General features: G+C 43.2%; 1 protein-coding gene across 3 annotated transcripts in view; it reads left to right on the top strand.

Annotated features, from left to right (window-relative positions):
- The window catches only part of STK3 (serine/threonine kinase 3), a 111,458-nt gene that overhangs the window by 55,130 nt on the left and 39,318 nt on the right, over positions 1–17,010 (top strand). For all 3 annotated transcript variants that reach the window (XM_083622728.1, XM_083622729.1, XM_083622730.1), the window contains exon 10: positions 13,407–13,582. In XM_083622728.1, coding sequence (XP_083478854.1) covers positions 13,407–13,582 — 176 coding nt within the window. The remainder of the gene's footprint in view (positions 1–13,406; positions 13,583–17,010) is intronic.

Genomic DNA, 17,010 nt, shown 5'->3' with positions numbered 1-17,010 from the left:
AACATCAGTTGCCCATCTGATGGCTATCTTGCCATATGTCTGGCAAATACACATATGTCAAAATTAGCCTAATATAATCTATTGCTATGATGAACTGAAGCAGCTTTATGTGCCATATTAAAGTCTGAAAAGATTTAACTTCTTTGAATGTTAGAAACATGCTTGTTGTGACTTGTAGAAGTGGAGCTGGCAATTTAAGACAGGATTTTGTTTATTTTGTAGTGCTTATGTACAGTAGACCAGGGATTTTTATCTCCAGCTAAAAGATAATAAACAGTTCTGTTGATGAGTGATGACTCTTGAGTAGAATGATTCAATCCATAAAACACTTAATACATGTTTTAATTTGTGTACGATGCTGAAATAGGTATTTGCTTTATAAACTTCTGCGGATAATGGAGAGATTTATTATCAAAATCTTGAACTAATATTTAACATATGGTAGAAGGGTATTATAAAACATCATGAAGATAATGTTATGTAAAGCAAATGTAAGAGTTCCAAGAAGAATAATGGATGAATTATTCTGGATGGAAATATATTCACAAAGAGATAGGCACAACTTTCCAGTCCATGGTATATGTGAAAGAAAAGGGACGCGGGTGGCTCTGTGGTCTAAACCACTGAGCCTCTTGGGCTTGCCAGTCGGAAGGTTGGCGGTTTGAATCCACATGACACGGTGAGCTCCCATTGCAGTGTCCCAACTTCTGCAAACCTAGCAGTTTGAAAGCATACCAGTGCAAGTAGATAAATAGTTCCTCCTTCAACAGGAAGGTAAACACTGTTTCTGTGTGCTCTGGCACTCGTCATGGTCTTCTGTGTGCCAATAGCGGTTTAGTCATGTTGGCCACGTGACCCGCAAAGCTGTCTGCGGACAAACGCCAGCTCCCTTGGCCTGAAACGAGATGAACGCCGCACCCCATAGTCACCTTTGACTGGACTTAACAGTCCAGGGGTTCTTTACCTTTTACCTTTACCTTTTATGTGAAAGATACACTGTGCAACTCTTTTAAGAAAACATTTCTTTTAATTGCAGAATAAGTACCCTCTTTTAATGTTAAGTTTCCCATACATACTCTAGCCTCTCTCATTTTTTGGAAATACACAACTCCATGGGTTTGTGGTCCATCATAACCTTTTACAGACTTGTAAAAGTCTGTAAAGTCTGGTATTGTGGTGGCAGGTTCTGCCTCTGAACTTCTGCACTTTCATGAGATTTCTGTAGAATGCTGCCCTGAATGTAGCTGTACATCTTAGGAAGTCTTAGGGTTCTCTCTGGGCATTTGGGCATAACTGAAAAGCAATGTTCCTGATAGCATAGACCAGGGTTCAGCAGTCCTTTGGACCCATGTGCATATTTGCATACTACAACCTATTTTATTTGCTACAATAGAATGCTTATTTCATGCTGAATTTCATTGGGGGAGAGGATCCTTTGGGCTCCAGGGAAGGTCTCTATGGGTGCAGGTGCCCCTATGGGTGCCATGTTAGTCACCTCTAGCCTAGATAGAAGACTCTGCACATATAACAGTGTAAGCGGATGCTCTCTGTAAATGTTTTAAGGAAGTCAGGAACAGAGCCTGCCACTTGGATGCCTCAAACCTGCCCACACTTACATTTTGTTGAAACAGGCTTAAAAACAGTCCCCCTTTTGCACTGAGTGTCACTTACTAGTTATCCTGTAGATCACCACTACATTTCACTGAACACCGAGCCCTTCTTTAATCTGTACTCTGTTTCTATTATTTAGGCTGGAAACGTTCCCTCCAAATAGCAGGGGATGTGTGTTGGATTATGCCTCAGGACAGGAAAGAAGGTTTTGGAAGCAGACTGAGGCTCCTATGATGCTCTAGTTCATTTCCTGTCTTTGTTATGATGAATTCAATTATGTTCGCTGTTGGCACCTGTGTAATATTCTCAGGCTAGTTGCTATTGATCTTTCTTCTGTCTTGTATTCAGACTTTCATCTTGAGTGGTTTTCCTCTCCTCCCTCAGCTTCATCTTTAAGGATCTAATGGATCTAATGGATCATGGTACATCTCATGGATGTACGGAGAACCATTAAAATGTACATAGCCAGAACCAATTGCTCATACAAGCAGATTCTCTTTTTGTGTCTTTCCATCCAGCACCTCTGGGTAGAAAGGTTTGTGTGCACACTTTGTCTAAATGGATGGCTTATGAGGTGTTAAAGATACCAGCGCCTTTGAGACTGACTACTCATTCCACGATGGCTGCTGCTTCTTCTTCAGCTTTCACTGCTAATAGGCCTCTTCCTGATGTTTGGGAAGTGACTGCATGGGCTTCGCCAAATAATTTCATATGCCATTCAGCAGGTCCTTCCATAGAACATTGCACAGTTGGATGCAGTCCAGGGACCTGCCCTATTTTTCAATTTTACTCGACTACAATTGATCTCCAAAGAAGAAGATTAGCTTTGGTGTATCCCAACATACGATCCCTGATAGCTGAAGATAAATAGTTTGATTGGTACCTACCTGAACAGTAGATTTCCTTCGCTTTAGCACGGATGGTATGACTGCACCCTGTCATATTTGACTGCACATATTTTTATAGGGACCATACATCCACTGATCTGTTAAGCTATTTTGCTGATAGTATTGGAAGCAGGCTTTCCACTACTGTTTATTTTCTGGTGCTTGTTTTTCTAAGTTTCTCTTTAAGTTCATGGGCTCATGATTCTTGTATCAAGCTTGGTGAGTCTGCAAACTAGAGCATCATGGGAGCATCCTCTTACTTCCTGCCTTGACCAGAATGTGGAGCCATAACCCAACATACCATCCCTGCCTAATCCAAAGGAAATCTACCCTTCAGATAGCTACCAACCATACTTTATGGAGGACTGTTGCCTCCTCAGTTAAGAGGTGACACCAGATTCTGTTGAAAGTATAAAAAGTAGTGAACTGGACTGATCATGCAGCTTTGTCATAAAATGCTTAATTTCACTATTATATAGTATAAGGAATTATTTAATTTTCCTATTATTTACATATGCATCTTTCACTTCCTACACTGAGCTTAAAGCTACCTACATCTTGTTGCTAGACATTCTCGCAGTCAGGTATTGACCAGGCTCCAAACTGCTTAGCTTTAATAATGAAACTTGATGAGATAGTTCTCCAGCTTTTGGAAATATGATTTTGTTCTGCCTATTTGAAGAGAGGACTCTGTTCTGTGTAGAAAAACTGGAATGAGTCATCGTTGTGATTTTGGTGTGTCCTCAATTAGTGTTTCCCTTTTATCTCCTCCCAGTATGTGATAAATTTCTTCCACATAATGCAGTGTGGTCATATGTGAAATTCTTTAATAGTTTTGTGCTGTTTCAGCAGTATACTTGGTTTCTGTGTTAATCATTAAACTATGTCATTGCTCTGGAAAGAAATGATCTGCCCCTAATAACAAATTGTGTCCAAGGAATGTGGATGTTACTTCAACTTCACAAATTATTGATGCATCTTTTGACATGTGTTCTGTTTTGAAGCCCTATAGCCACCCCTTTTTTAGTTGTGTTATATTGGAACTTATTTATTTATTTAACGTATTTATCAGTCACTCCAAAACCCAAGTTCTCTGGATGACAGTCATTAAAAAAAATTAAAATCATAAAATCCACATAAAACAATCAAAGTTCAACACTCAAGTCCATTAAGACAAAGGCTAGTACCAAAATAGAAAATAAACACAATACGAGCCACAAACTGTTGGTTTCTATTTCCCTCACTGAGCAGCAACTGCAGTCACAAGACATTGTTTTGCTTTCCACAGTCAGAGTTACTGTTGGATTCCCACGGGAATGGGAGACTGGATGTGACGTACACTGGTTTCCTGTTTTTCACTGTTCTCTCGGTGTTCTTTGTTTCCGAGAGGAGTTGTTTATCTGCTGTCGCAGAGGCAAGATGCACGTTTGTATTCTCTCAGCATAGAAGTGTAAATAAAGTTAAGAATGTGGCACATACTGCTTATCCTTCCGCTGTGTATGACAGCGCTCTGCTTGGGCTCAAGATAAGACGAGCCTGTATCAGCTTCAGCTTCAGATGGGCCAAAGCTGGTCGAAATCTCACATTTTTGGTTATGGGCCCAGAAAAACGCAATCGGACTGAAGAATGGCTGCTGGCAAAGGAACAAAGAAACAAAGGATCGGAACGCCGGCAGAGGCAGAGGGACGGATCGGACGATATCTGCTCTGCGAGTCAAGAAGATTGATGAGAGGTATGTGCTCATTGCTCCGGGCAGCCTGCCAGCTCCTAATTAATGGCTTTAAGGCTGGACTTTGAACTTTTAAAGCCGTTTGCCGTGGCACAGGCTCACAGGCTTGAGAGGCTGGAAAACCGAAAGTACTTTAAAAAGGGCTTTTGGATGCAGCTGCTGTACACAGACGCAGCCTGCTAGAAAGCAGCTTGATTAAAGGAGCAGAGATGGCTAATGCAAGGCTAGCTGATGCTTTTGGGATTCCAAAGCTCAATAAGAAGAATTACGCGAACTGGGTGCTCTACGCAGAGGCTCTTCTGCGAAAAGAAGGTCTGTTTACAGTTATTACAGACACACCCCCAGCTCCAATAACAGATGAATGGGCAGCTAAGGATTCCAAAGCAAGGGGAACACTTACATTGATAGTATCCCCAGAAGAACTCTGTCTGTTGCGTGAAAAGACCTCAGCCAGAGAAATTTGGGACACTTTGAGAGATTCTCATTTGAGAACAGAAGCTGGTGCTTCTTTGTTCTACTATGCCAAGCTGCATGATATGGCACTTGCTGAAGGTGCAGATGTGCGAACACATCTGATGGAGATGCAGAATCTGAGACATGAGCTGCAACAGAGAGGACTCACCTTTCCAGAGGCTGTGTATTCCTTCATGATACTACGTTCTTTGGGTTCAAGTTGGGAGTCCGTTGCCACTCAGATTGCTGTTCAGCCAACTGCTCAGCTCACAGTAGCCCATGTTACTGCCGTGATTCTGAATGAAGCAGACCGCCGAGGTGCTAGCTGCATGGGTAAGGGGGAGTCTTCACAGACGTCATCCCAGAATGCAGTGGAACCACCAGATGATGCCAAAGCTTTGAAGGCAGTGAAATGCTACTCGTGTGGACGTCTAGGCCATATGAAGAGGGAATGCAGATTTCCCAGGGCCAAGACAGAGCAGCGCAGCGAAAGCTCATCGCGTGGAAAAAGCAAAGGCAAAGGCAAAGGTCCGGTGTCCAGGACAACGCAGCACAAGGCAATGGTCTCACGCTTCACTCCAAAGGTTGCAAAGGTCCAGAAGACGTCTAGATCTTTCTTCGTGATTGATTCAGGAGCCACGAGACATTTATGCAACGATAAGCGACTGTTCGTGTCTTTTACACCGCAGGAAGGTGCGATTCACCAGGCGGATGACCACACGATCTCCAGTCAAGGCTACGGAACTGTTGTTCTTCACAGTTTGGACTTGTCGATACACAATGTGCTCTACGTTCCAGATGCTGCACACAATCTACTCAGCGTTGCGCAGCTAAATGAACGGAACATTGACGTTTCCTTCAAGAACAAGAAGTGCACCATCACAAAGAAAAACGATTATGTATCGCATGCTGAATATGTTGATTGTTTGTTTTGTATTTTGATGATGATGTGCAGGATGAAACTTGTTGCGTTGCAGGTTCTAACAAAGGTTTGCATGCAGGATGTATTCATGATTTTCACAGGAAATTTGGTCATTTGCATTTTGAGGCAGTATCTAAAATGCCTGCCTTGGTTGAAGGTATGACAATTAAACCCTGCAGGTACCACATGAAGTGTAAGGCATGCGCAGCAAACAAGGTGAAGATGGCTGCGAAAGGTAAGGTGTCTAGTAGGCAAGCCACAGAACCATACCAGGTTGTTCATGCTGATTTGGTTGGTCCACTATCGCCCTCTTTGGGTGGAAACAGGTACTTCATGGTTCTCATTGATGCATTTTCCAGGTATATTTATGTGTACAATCTCGAGCAGAAATCAGAGGCTTTTCCAAGGTTCAAGGAATTCTGTGCTTGGTTGGAAAATGTGCATGGTAAGAAGATAAAGACTTTTTTCACTGATCGCGGGGGGGGGGGGAATTCACTTCTCAGCAGTTTGAAGCTTTTCTGACTGAGAAAGGAATTCACGATTTGTCTAGTCCTCGCTCGCCATGGCAGAATGGACTTTGCGAGAGGGCAAATCAGACATTGCTTCAAGGGTTAAAAACCTTGCTGCATGATGCCAATCTTCCAGAAAGTTATTGGGCCGAATCTTTGGCTTGTTTTGTTTACAGTTATAATCGCAGGTTATCTTCAGCGATTGGTTGTACCCCCTATGAGAAGATGTTTGGCAAGAAACCTTACATCAAACACATGAGAATTTTTGGTTCTGACGTGGGTTCACACACCACAAATCTCCAAGTTAGGCAAGCGTGGATTGCATGGTATCTTTCTAGGTTATCAGAAAGGTTCTTACAGAATAATGATGACTGACTCTAAGACAATTAGGCTCACAAGAAGTGTTGAGTACAATGCCAAGTGGGGGGAGAATGTGGGAATTTTCCAATGTTATCCTGATGACAGCGATAAGACTGAGGATAGGCAACAGCAGCAGCAAAAGCCACAGCCGCGACCACCCACTCCCACTGATGAAGGTCCTGATTCTGAGTCTGAGACTGAATCGGGTGATTCAGAGGATTTCAAGAGTGCGAAAGCCTCTATGCGACCCTCTGAAAGTTCTGATCGAGAAGAATTGGAGGAACCATTGTTCACAATAGGTCACTTTTCTCCTAAGAAAGAAGAGGAGAGTGTTGAAGACTTAAGGCTAATTCGCAGATCACAAAGAGTCACAAAAGGCAGACCTCCAAAGAGATTTGCTGATGAATTTGCTAAGACAGCAGTAGCAGCTGTTAAAAGCTCCAAGAAGGTATTTGAACCTTCAAGTTTCAAAGAAATCCAGGATTTGGATTCAAAGGATGCTGAGCCATGGTTAAATGCCATGAAGGCTGAGCTTGATTCCTTAGAGAGGAACAAAACATGGGAGCTTGTTCCAGTAGTTCCAGGAATGAAACTGCTTGGAAGCAAATGGGTCTTCAAAGCGAAGACTGATCAAAATGGCAAGATAGTCAGACACAAAGCCAGATTGGTAGCCAGAGGTTTTTCACAGGTACCAGGTGAAGACTATCACGAGACCTACTCACCCACAGTGAGGTATGAGAGCATTAGGCTTATGCTCAAGCTTGCTGCAGAGGAGAATCTACACGTTAGTCACCACGATGTGAATACAGCGTTTTTGTACGGATCTCTAGGTGAATCTCTTTATATGCTTCCACCTGATGGCGTACAGGTAAAACAGGGATTTGTTTGTGCTCTAAAGAAGTCTCTTTATGGTCTCAAACAAAGTGCACGGTGTTGGCACACAAAACTCGCTGAAGTATTGTTTTCTCTAGGTTTTAAGCAAGGGAAAGCTGATCCATGTGTATTTGTCAAAGAGGAGGGGCAAAAGAAGCTGTATTGCTTGTTTTATGTTGACGATATTTTGTTCTTTTGGAAAGATATCACAATGTACAATAACACCCTAGCTCAACTGAAAGAGCACTTTGACATGAAAGATCTTGGTGAGGTAAACAACTACCTATCTCTGGAAATAGAGAGAGATCAAGGTGGTAACATTCTAGTACACCAGTCACGGAAAATTGCTGATGTGTTAAGCAAACTAAACCTGATGGATGCTAACCCTGTAGACACACCGATGACAACAGGTTATCAGGTAGATGACACTGAAGAAGCATTTTCTGACACTACACTGTACAGAAGTGTGCTAGGCAAACTAAACTTCATTGCCAGATGTTCAAGACCTGACATTGCTGTTAGCTGTAATTTGCTAAGCAGACAAGTCAACAATCCTACTGTTAAGGATTGGAAAGCTCTGAAACGCATAGCACGCTATTTGAAAGGCACTATGCATTACAGACTGAGATTTAACAATCAGAAGTCTGGTGGTCTTGAGATATTTGCAGATGCAAGTTTTGGAAGTGACACTACAGACAGGAAAAGTACGTCTGGAGTTTGCTACATGTACAATCAGGGTCTTTTTGATTGGTCATGCAAGAAGCAAACAACAGTTAGCTTAAGTACTTGTGAAGCTGAACTGAATGCACTATCTTATTCACTTAAAGATTGTGAATGGTTGTTACAATTGTGCAAAGACATGAAAATTCCTGTCAAATGTCAAACTGGGAAGCAGTTCAATAAAGCAGCTCTTAGGATTGGTTTGGTGCACTTGATTTTTTTAAAACGACTGTGAAATCACTTATTTTCAGATGGTTCTCTTAAATATGTTAAAAATTATACCAGTACATGTGGGCATTCTTCCTGTATTCATGCAGTTTGGGTCTTGGTGGTAAGCATGGCTCATGGGTTATGTGTGAATTGAGCTTGAGAGAGGAATTCGTACAGTCTCTTAACATATGATCTGTTTGGTCTTGTGCATGTTACGAGGAAGGAACTTTCCTGCCTCTTCCCACAGTGTGTCTGCCCACCGTAAGCTGAAAGACTATTCCCTTTCTGGAAATCAGAGCATGAGATGAGAACCCCAGGATGTTTTTAGATGATTTCATTGGCCTGTTTCATGCAACCTCTTCATTTCTCCCTCATAGTTTGCTTGTCCTCTGAACCAGGCTCATGGTTTAGCTCTCTCCAGACTAATCATGTTGTAACCAAGGTTTGTTCTTGGCTATGGCTCATAGTTAGTCTGGAGAGAACAAAGCCATGAAGTCTGGCTTGAGGTGAAAAATGACTGGGTAGAAGCAAAGTTGCTGTGATTGCTTCACTGGCAGCCCTCTGTATCTGTTGGTTCTCTGTCTCTTAATGTAGCTCTTTTAGGATGCAATGAAGATGTGAAACGCTGTGACTGATAAATCTGCAGAGTTGCTAACCCTAAATATTCCTAAAAATCATTCATTCTACTCCACCAGTGATGCAGGATTGCTTTTTCTCAGCCCAGTACTGTGTGTTGTTGTTGTTAAACCTATTTTCCACCCTTCACCAGCAGATCCCTGGGCATGTTGCAATAATAAAAAATGCAGCATTAAAAACAGTTAAAACAAACCACAGTCACAGGAATAGGGTGGGTTCAGAAATGAGTGGGGGAAAGCATTTTTATTCCTCATGTTGGAATTAATTGTATTCTGGGAGAAGCAAAAGGCGACTTATAGATGATGCATTTGGAGGAACCTATGATCTGGTGGTCTTTGTATACTGCTCTATCATAAAAATTATCAGAGAGCTTTACAACAATGGTTTCCAATGTTACTAAGGGAGTTGTTGTTGTTGTTTAGTTGTTTAGTCGTGTCCGACTTTTCGTGACCCCATGGACCAGAGCACGCCAGGCTCTCCTGTCTTCCACTGCCTCCCGCAGTTTGGTCAAACTCATGCTGGTTGCTTCGAGAACACTGTCCCACCATCTCACCCTCTGTTGTCCCCTTCTCCTTGTGCCCTCCAGCTTTCCCAACATCAGGGTCTTTTCCAGGGAGTCTTCTCATCTCATGAGGTGGCCAAAATATTGGAGCCTCAGCTTCACGATCTGTCCTTCCAGTGAGCACTCAGGGCTAATTTCCTTAAGAATGGATGCATTTAATCTTCTTGCAGTCCACTCTCAGGAGTCTCCTCCAGCACCATAATTCAAAAGCATCAATTCTTCGGCGATCAGCCTTCTTTATGGTCCAGCTCTCACTTCCATACATCACTACCGGGAAAACTATGGCTTTAACTATACAGACCCTTGTTGGCAAGGTGATGTCTCTGCTTTTTAAGATGCTGTCTAGGTTTGCCATCGCCTTTCTCCCAAGGAGCAGGCGTCTTTTAAAGGGAGGAGTAGCCCCAGACATACTGGGATTTAGTTTGGGTCAGATCTCCCTTTCAGATTGCTTAAAATGTGTAGATTTTTGGGTGACACATTCTCAGATGGTTTTTTTGCAGCAAGCCACACAACTGCAGAAATAAATGTGTTTAGACAGAGGGGGAATTTTCTTCCTCTCCTAGCAATGCAAAACTATTGGACATCTTTAAAACTTTGCTAACATTAGATTTTGTATATATATTTCCCTCAACTTTCTATTTTCCTGCTCAAGGACAAAATAAGTAACAATAATAAGTTTTTTATTTATAGGCGCCCATGCTTGGAGGCCCCTGGGCGCTATGACAAAAAATAAGTAAAAACATATTTCCCCCCAACAAATAGGGACTTGTGCCCAAATAAAGCTGAGATCTGGAACAAAACAAAGCTTGACATTCTAACCTAACATTTTAATACACAGCCTAGCAATAAATAGCATTGTGTTTTCTGGCCTTATATTTTTTCAGGAGTAGGGGCTTGTGTGGGTAAACTGTTGGTGAGAAAGGGATGCACTATATCAATACAAGAAAACAGAACCTGGAAGACTGGAAAATCAAGTGGGCTCTAGAGTCCTTCTATGGTGGTACAGTTTGATTGACCTACTCTTGCTTTTCTACAGTTTCATCTGGCTTTAATTTGGAAAGCCCACATCCTTACTAAATACGCTTGCTAGTTCGCTTATACAAGTTTCTGTTTTCATAAGGCATTTTTCCACAATGATTTTCATTCTCCCACCTTTTAGGGTTAGGGTCTTTTTGTGTCCCCCCCCTCAGTTTCCCCCAAAGTGGCTGCTTTTGTGTGCCAGAGAAAAATGAGGGGAAATCTCACAACAGCACTAAAAGGCAAACCTTTATAAAATTAATATAGTCTTGATAAAATATCCAGTGTGTTCTCAGTTGATGATGGCCGCCTTCAAGGGCATAGGATTAAGGTCATGTCAAGGTGACATCTCTGGCAACAAGAATTGTGTTAGTTGATTTTGCATTTTTATTTTGAGTCCATCCATTTGCCCATCTAGCACAGTACAGACTATTCTGACCTTGAGTGGCTCTCTAAGGTCTCCAGTGGTGATCTTTCCCATCCCTGCAGTCCTTTTAAATGGAAATGCTTGAGCACAGGTAGTCAACCTTTTTATACCTACCGCCCACTAATGCATCTTTCTTGATGGTAAAATTTCCTTACCGCCCACCAGTGCTCAATGGAAGGAGGATTCGGCTTGTGCTGTAGAACCCCCTACTGCCCACCTAGAATCCTGAAACACCCACTAGTGGGTGGTAGGGACCAGGTTGACAACCCCTGTGCTAGAGAGAGAAACCAAACTATAACCCCTCTCCATTATATCTAGCAAAGTGTAGCAACAATTTAACACATTTTGGGGAAATTAGCAATACAGTTTCAGGGTGCAGGTAGGGACTCTCTGTAAATGTTGGTTTTCTTTCTTTCTTTCTTTCTTTCTTTCTTTCTTTCTTTCTTTCTTTCTTTCTTTCTTTCCTAAAAACTTTGTATCTGGAAGCTTCTTTGGAGTTGAAAATGCTTAATCTTTCTCCCAAGCTATGCTTAAGATAGTAATCAGCCAATTCTGCAAATGATTGTGAAACTCTGCAAGTTAGAGATTATCCTTTAATGTGGAACTTCTGCATTTTCTGAGCATCTAATCAAGTGATGTCAGTGCAATTCTCTTGTGGATTATTGTAGTAATAGGAATGAATATCAAGAAGTTAGTGAGGCATGACTTTCCTTTCCTGCAGCAATGTTTAGCTGTTCCTACCAAAGCTGTATTCCAAATGATCGCTTAAATAGTTTGTAAGATTACCTTATAACATGTGTCAGACCAATTTATTACAGTTTCCTCATGAGCCTAGGATTCCCTTTTCTTACGAGATAATTGCCCTTTCTCTATGGAAGGGTAGCCAATGTAGTGTCCTACAGCTGTTGTGGGCTATCAACTCCCATCAGGCTCTGGCAACACAGTCAAAGATCAGGAATTATGGAAGTTGTAGTTCACAACATATGGAGGATGCTGCTAGTGGCTCTTGGTTTCTATGGTCTTCTTGACTTTGCCATACGGTTTGATACACAAATTTGAGATTCTTAGTTGGTTCTTTTTCTTTAGGTAAAGTAGACATTTTTTTTGTCCTGTGAATAGTTTCTTAAAGATCAGCTTGTAAAGCCATAAACATAAGAAGCAAAAATCCTGCCAATGCAGTTATTTACAAAGACTGAATTGTAAATTTTCAGCATAGATGTAATGTGATTGATCTGCATCTTCATTTCTTAGAATGTTCTCATTGAGTTGTCCCACTTGTAAGAGGGGATATTAGGGGTGTATCCAATGCTGCAGCTCTGCTAATGCAACATACTTCTGGGAATGATGCGAAAGACGCCTCCACTCTCCCTGCTCTGGGCATGCCCTCAAAATCTGCTCTGGGGGATTGGGAGCCCCTCTAGAGCAGATTTGGGGGGGCATATGGAGTAGAGTAGAGGAAATAGAAGACCCATTGCATGAATGGAACTTCCCTCACACACTGTTGGATACAACCTTAAGTCCGGAGTTAATGGATGCTTTTCAATTTGTACAGCCTGAGGATGTGGACAGGAATCTTGGAAATGTGAGAGCTACCACATGTGTGCTTGATCCTTGCCCTTTCTGGCTCATCAAAAGAGTCAGCAGCGGACTGGCTGAGTGGGTGAAGGGAGAGGTCAATGCCTCTCCTTACAACAAGGCAGAGTGCCAGCATGCCTAAAGGAGGCAGTTATAAGACCACCATGGAAAAATCCATCCCTGAATCCCACCGTATTGGATGATTGCTTCAATATCCCATTTTTGGGCAAGGTACTGGAGCATGTTGGTGGTATTTCAGCTCCAAGGGTTTCTAGAGGAGACTGATTATCTAGATCCATTTCAATCTTGTTTCAGGCCTGATTATGGGGCAGAAATGGATTTGGTGACCTTGGTGGGTGACTTGTGCCAGGAACTGGGCTAGGGGAGTATGTCCCTGTTGGTTCTCTTGGACCTCTCAGCAGTTTTTGATATCATCAACCATGGTATCCTTCTGTACTACCCTTGCTGGGATGGGAGTTGGAGGCACTGTTTTGCCAGAATCTTTATATGCTATGGGTGAAGCTGGAGTGTTTCTGTTCATGTGAGGGACATTTATATTAGTGTCAATGTTAAAAAATGAAAAGAAATATTGGACTTCAATTTCAGGATTTGCAAACATTATGTTAGTCCAACTATGTTTAATTCTGTAGATGTATCCTGAGTTAACTGAGCCGTAAGCCACTTTTTGCACTCATTTGCATCACAGTGGTATTTCATTAGGTTTCTGTCGCTCTGATTGCATGCCTCTTTCTTGTTTGCCCTGTCACCCTATCCTGGGAACCCAATTGCTAGGAAACAAACATTAACTCTGCCTATTGATATCTTTTGATCAGCTCCGTTATAAACACAGTTTACTTGGAACTTACTGCTTTTCTCTTTTAAATTTTAACGACAGCCTTCTAATTTTCATACTAGGAAATGCAACATCACCCCAGGCTCAGCGACCTTCTTTTATGGACTACTTTGATAAACAGGATTCCAAGAATAAAAGCCATGAAAACTGCAACCAGAATATGCATGAATCTTACCATATATCGAAGAATGTCTTTCCTGATAACTGGAAGGTTCCTCAAGATGGTGATTTTGATTTTGTAAGTACCGCTGTACAGTTTGCTTTCCTGGTATCTTTGCATGGTGTATTAATTCTAACTGAGGTCAGCGAACATGAACACTATACAGAATTCTTAGCAGTGTAGCAATCGCTTAGGAATATGGCCACCTACATAGCATGATCCAGGACAGTGTTAGAGGATCTCTTCTCCAGTCTTCAGAGAGTAGCTGGAAATGGAGAGGCAGAAAAAAGTCCACCTTTCCTTCCACTCTGCTGTTTTAATCTGAAATTTTAGGTGCAGTACTGTACCCAGAGCTCAGAAACTGGTTGCCCTAATGAAATTCCCTGTTGCAAAATGTGCCTAGACCTAGAACAATGGAAGTTTCAAACACTGATCCAGGATGCAATGTAGGGTTTTTCAGATTGTGAATTCCATGTTCTGCAGTTTAGTGGTCCCTTCCCTTCATCGTTTTCTGTACTATTAGAGACTTGTCTTGGCCACTATGTGCATTCTCCCAATGTGCATGCAAAATTACATATTGTCAAATGAACTTGAACCTAGCAATGTAGAAGTGACCTAGTTTATCTTTTTGGTTTCTTCTCTCTGACAGCATCTCCCATCTTCTCTGAATAGCAAACTGCAGTTTTTTGATAAAATTCTTTATTTGGTACGTGAAACCTTTGTGATCCAGCAGTTTTTTCTCTCTCTATCACCACTGAAATAACCAATGAATCTGACTCTTCATTCTCAGCCATTTAGGATGTTTGTGAACATCCTATGACTAGCTGCTTATTAGACTCTGTTTCAGTTTCACTTGCACTCAATCATAGGTCTGTTCCTTCTATCCTGCTGAATGTTTTCTGTACACACTTTTTAGTGTAAAAACAAACGCCCACTTTTCAGTGTGTTAACCAGGCAAATGTTTGTTGTATATACATCTTTAAGCTAACTTAATTGATCAATATTTTACTTGTATTGTCCACCTTAACTGTATGGGAGTATACATTAAGGTCACCCATTAGAAAATTGAGTTAAACTGGTGTAAGAAGTATTATCTATTTTTTTGTGATAGCAATAGTCATGCATGAAGTATATAGATTTTGTTATCAGTTATTTTAACCATCACACTTTGTAGCTCTTCCTATGAGCTGACAGTAATAATCGTTGTAGGTGTTCTGAGTAGTACAGTATGTGGAAAATTCAATTATTTTCTCTAGTTGTTTGCTTTGGGAAATGTTACTCATATTATTGGCTATAGGTACTGACACTTGTTAAAGGATAACTCATGGTGGAGCATGCATTTCATGCTTTTCTAAAATTGACATCAATTTTTTAGATTGCTGACATACAGTCTTTAAGTAATTCATGAAAATTGTAAATAATGGATAACTTTCAGTTCTAAGGAACTCTCTTCTATCTCTGTTGGATTTTGCCTTAATGGGATCTAGTTAAGGATTTTATCAGTGAATGCAATCAGGAATGACTAATTTTGTGTGTTCTAAAAGAATAGGGTAGCAGTTTAAATTCCAAAATGTAAAAAATGAATCAGCATCCAGTGTTATTTTAGGACACTGTAGCTGCTCTTAGTTTAATTCTTGTCAGACCATTACAGGGGTCAATATCTTCATTCTTTCTAAAAATGAAGGATTGAGTTTCACGTAGGATCACCTAAGTGAAAGAATAGGCACCAGCTCCTGATGGCTGAGACACTTGGGAACATCATTATTATTATATTTTTAGGGTGCTGGGCCCCCTCAGTGTTCAGAGGGTGTTGGACTCTGCCCCCTGGCTCCTTGCAATGTCACATGATGTCGTGCATGTGACGTCAGGACATTGCATCGGGCCCCCTCAATCATCCAGAGAAGCTGGCCCCTCTGAGTGCAAGCATAAGAGTCAGTTCAGAGAATTGGACATCAGTGATAGCAGTACGGAGGTTGAAAGAAAACTTACCGTATTTTTCGCTCTATAGGACGCACTTTTTCCCCTCCAAAAATGAAGGGGAAATGTGTGTGCGTCCTATGGAGTGAATGCAGGCTCCCTGGCTTCAGCGATAGCAAGGCAAAGCCTCCGAAGCCTGCGCTCCGGAGGCTTTGCGTTGCTTCCGCTGAAGCCAGGAGAGTCTGCTCTTTGAGGCTGGCGGTGGGGAAAGCAGCGCTTCCCCCATCGCCAGCCCCAGAGATTGGGGGGCAGCGGGAAGGCGTGCGACGCCTTCCCGCTACTCTCCAACCCGGGTTTGAGGCTGGCGGTGGGGAAAGCAGCGCTTCCCCCATCGCCAGCCCCAGAGATTGGGGGGCAGCGGGAAGGCGTGCGACGGCTTCCCGCTACTCTCCAACCCGGGTTTGAGGCTGGCGGTGGGGAAAGCAGCGCTTCCCCCATCGCCAGCCCCAGAGATTGGGGGGCAGCGGGAAGGCAGCGATGCTTTCTCGCTACTCTCCAACCCGGGTTTGAGGCTGGCGGTGGGGAAAGCAGCGCTTCCCCCATTGCCAGCCCCAGAGATTGGGGGGCAGCGGGAAGGCAGCGATGCCTTCCCGCTACTCTCCAACCCGGGTTTGAGGCTGGCGGTGGGGAAAGCAGCGCTTCCCCCATCGGCAGCCCCAGAGATTGGGGGGCAGCGGGAAGGCGTGCGACGCCTTCCCGCTACTCTCCAACCCTCCTGTGGGCTTTTGGGGGAGATGGGGGAATTCCCCCACCTCCCGCAAAAGCAGGCAAAAGCCGGTCGCTCTTTAAAGGGGCTCCGTGGCTTCTGCTGGCTTTTCTAGGAGGTGGGGGAATTCCCCCACCTCGCAGAAAAGCCTGCAAGAGCCGTGCAGCCTTTAAAGAGTGCACAGCTCTTGGGGGCTTTTCCCCAAGGAGGGAGAAGGGACTGACTGGCCGAGTCCGTCCCTTCTCCCTCCTGTGGGCTTTTGCGGGAGATGGGGGAATTCCCCCACCTCCCGCAAAAGCAGGCAAAAGCCGTGCGCTCTTTAAAGGAGCTCCACGGCTTTGCTGGCTTTTCTAGGAATTCCCCCACCTCCTAGAAAAGCCCGCAGGAGCCGCGCAGCCTTTAAAGAGCGAGCGGTTCTTGGGGGCTTTTCCCCAAGGAGGGAGAAGGGACTGACGGGCCGTTTCAGTCCCTTCTCCCTCCTGGTCGAAAAGCCCGCAGGAGTCACGCGGGGCTCCTGTGGGCTTTTGCGGGAGGTGGGGGAATTCTGCCACCTCCCGCAAAAGCAGGGAGAAGGTCTTGGAGTAGCGCACAGGCTGCGTGCAGCCTGTCCACTGCTCCCAGAGCTGCGGGGGGGGGGGATCATATTTTTTCCTTGATTTCCCCCCCTGAAAACTAGGTGCGTCCTATGGTCCGGTGCGTCCAATCGTGCGAAAAATACGGTAATTGCAAGTATCTTGATGTTCTTTTGCCTGCCTTTTAGGATTGTAGTTGGCTAGCAGAGATTGTCTCCCCATCTGTTTACTGCTTTTAAAATGATAAAGGA

This window comes from Podarcis filfolensis (genome assembly GCF_964270895.1).
Source record: "Podarcis filfolensis genome assembly, chromosome: 7".
NCBI classification, from domain to species: domain Eukaryota; kingdom Metazoa; phylum Chordata; class Lepidosauria; order Squamata; family Lacertidae; genus Podarcis; species Podarcis filfolensis.
This window is presented reverse-complemented; position numbering and strand designations above follow the sequence as displayed.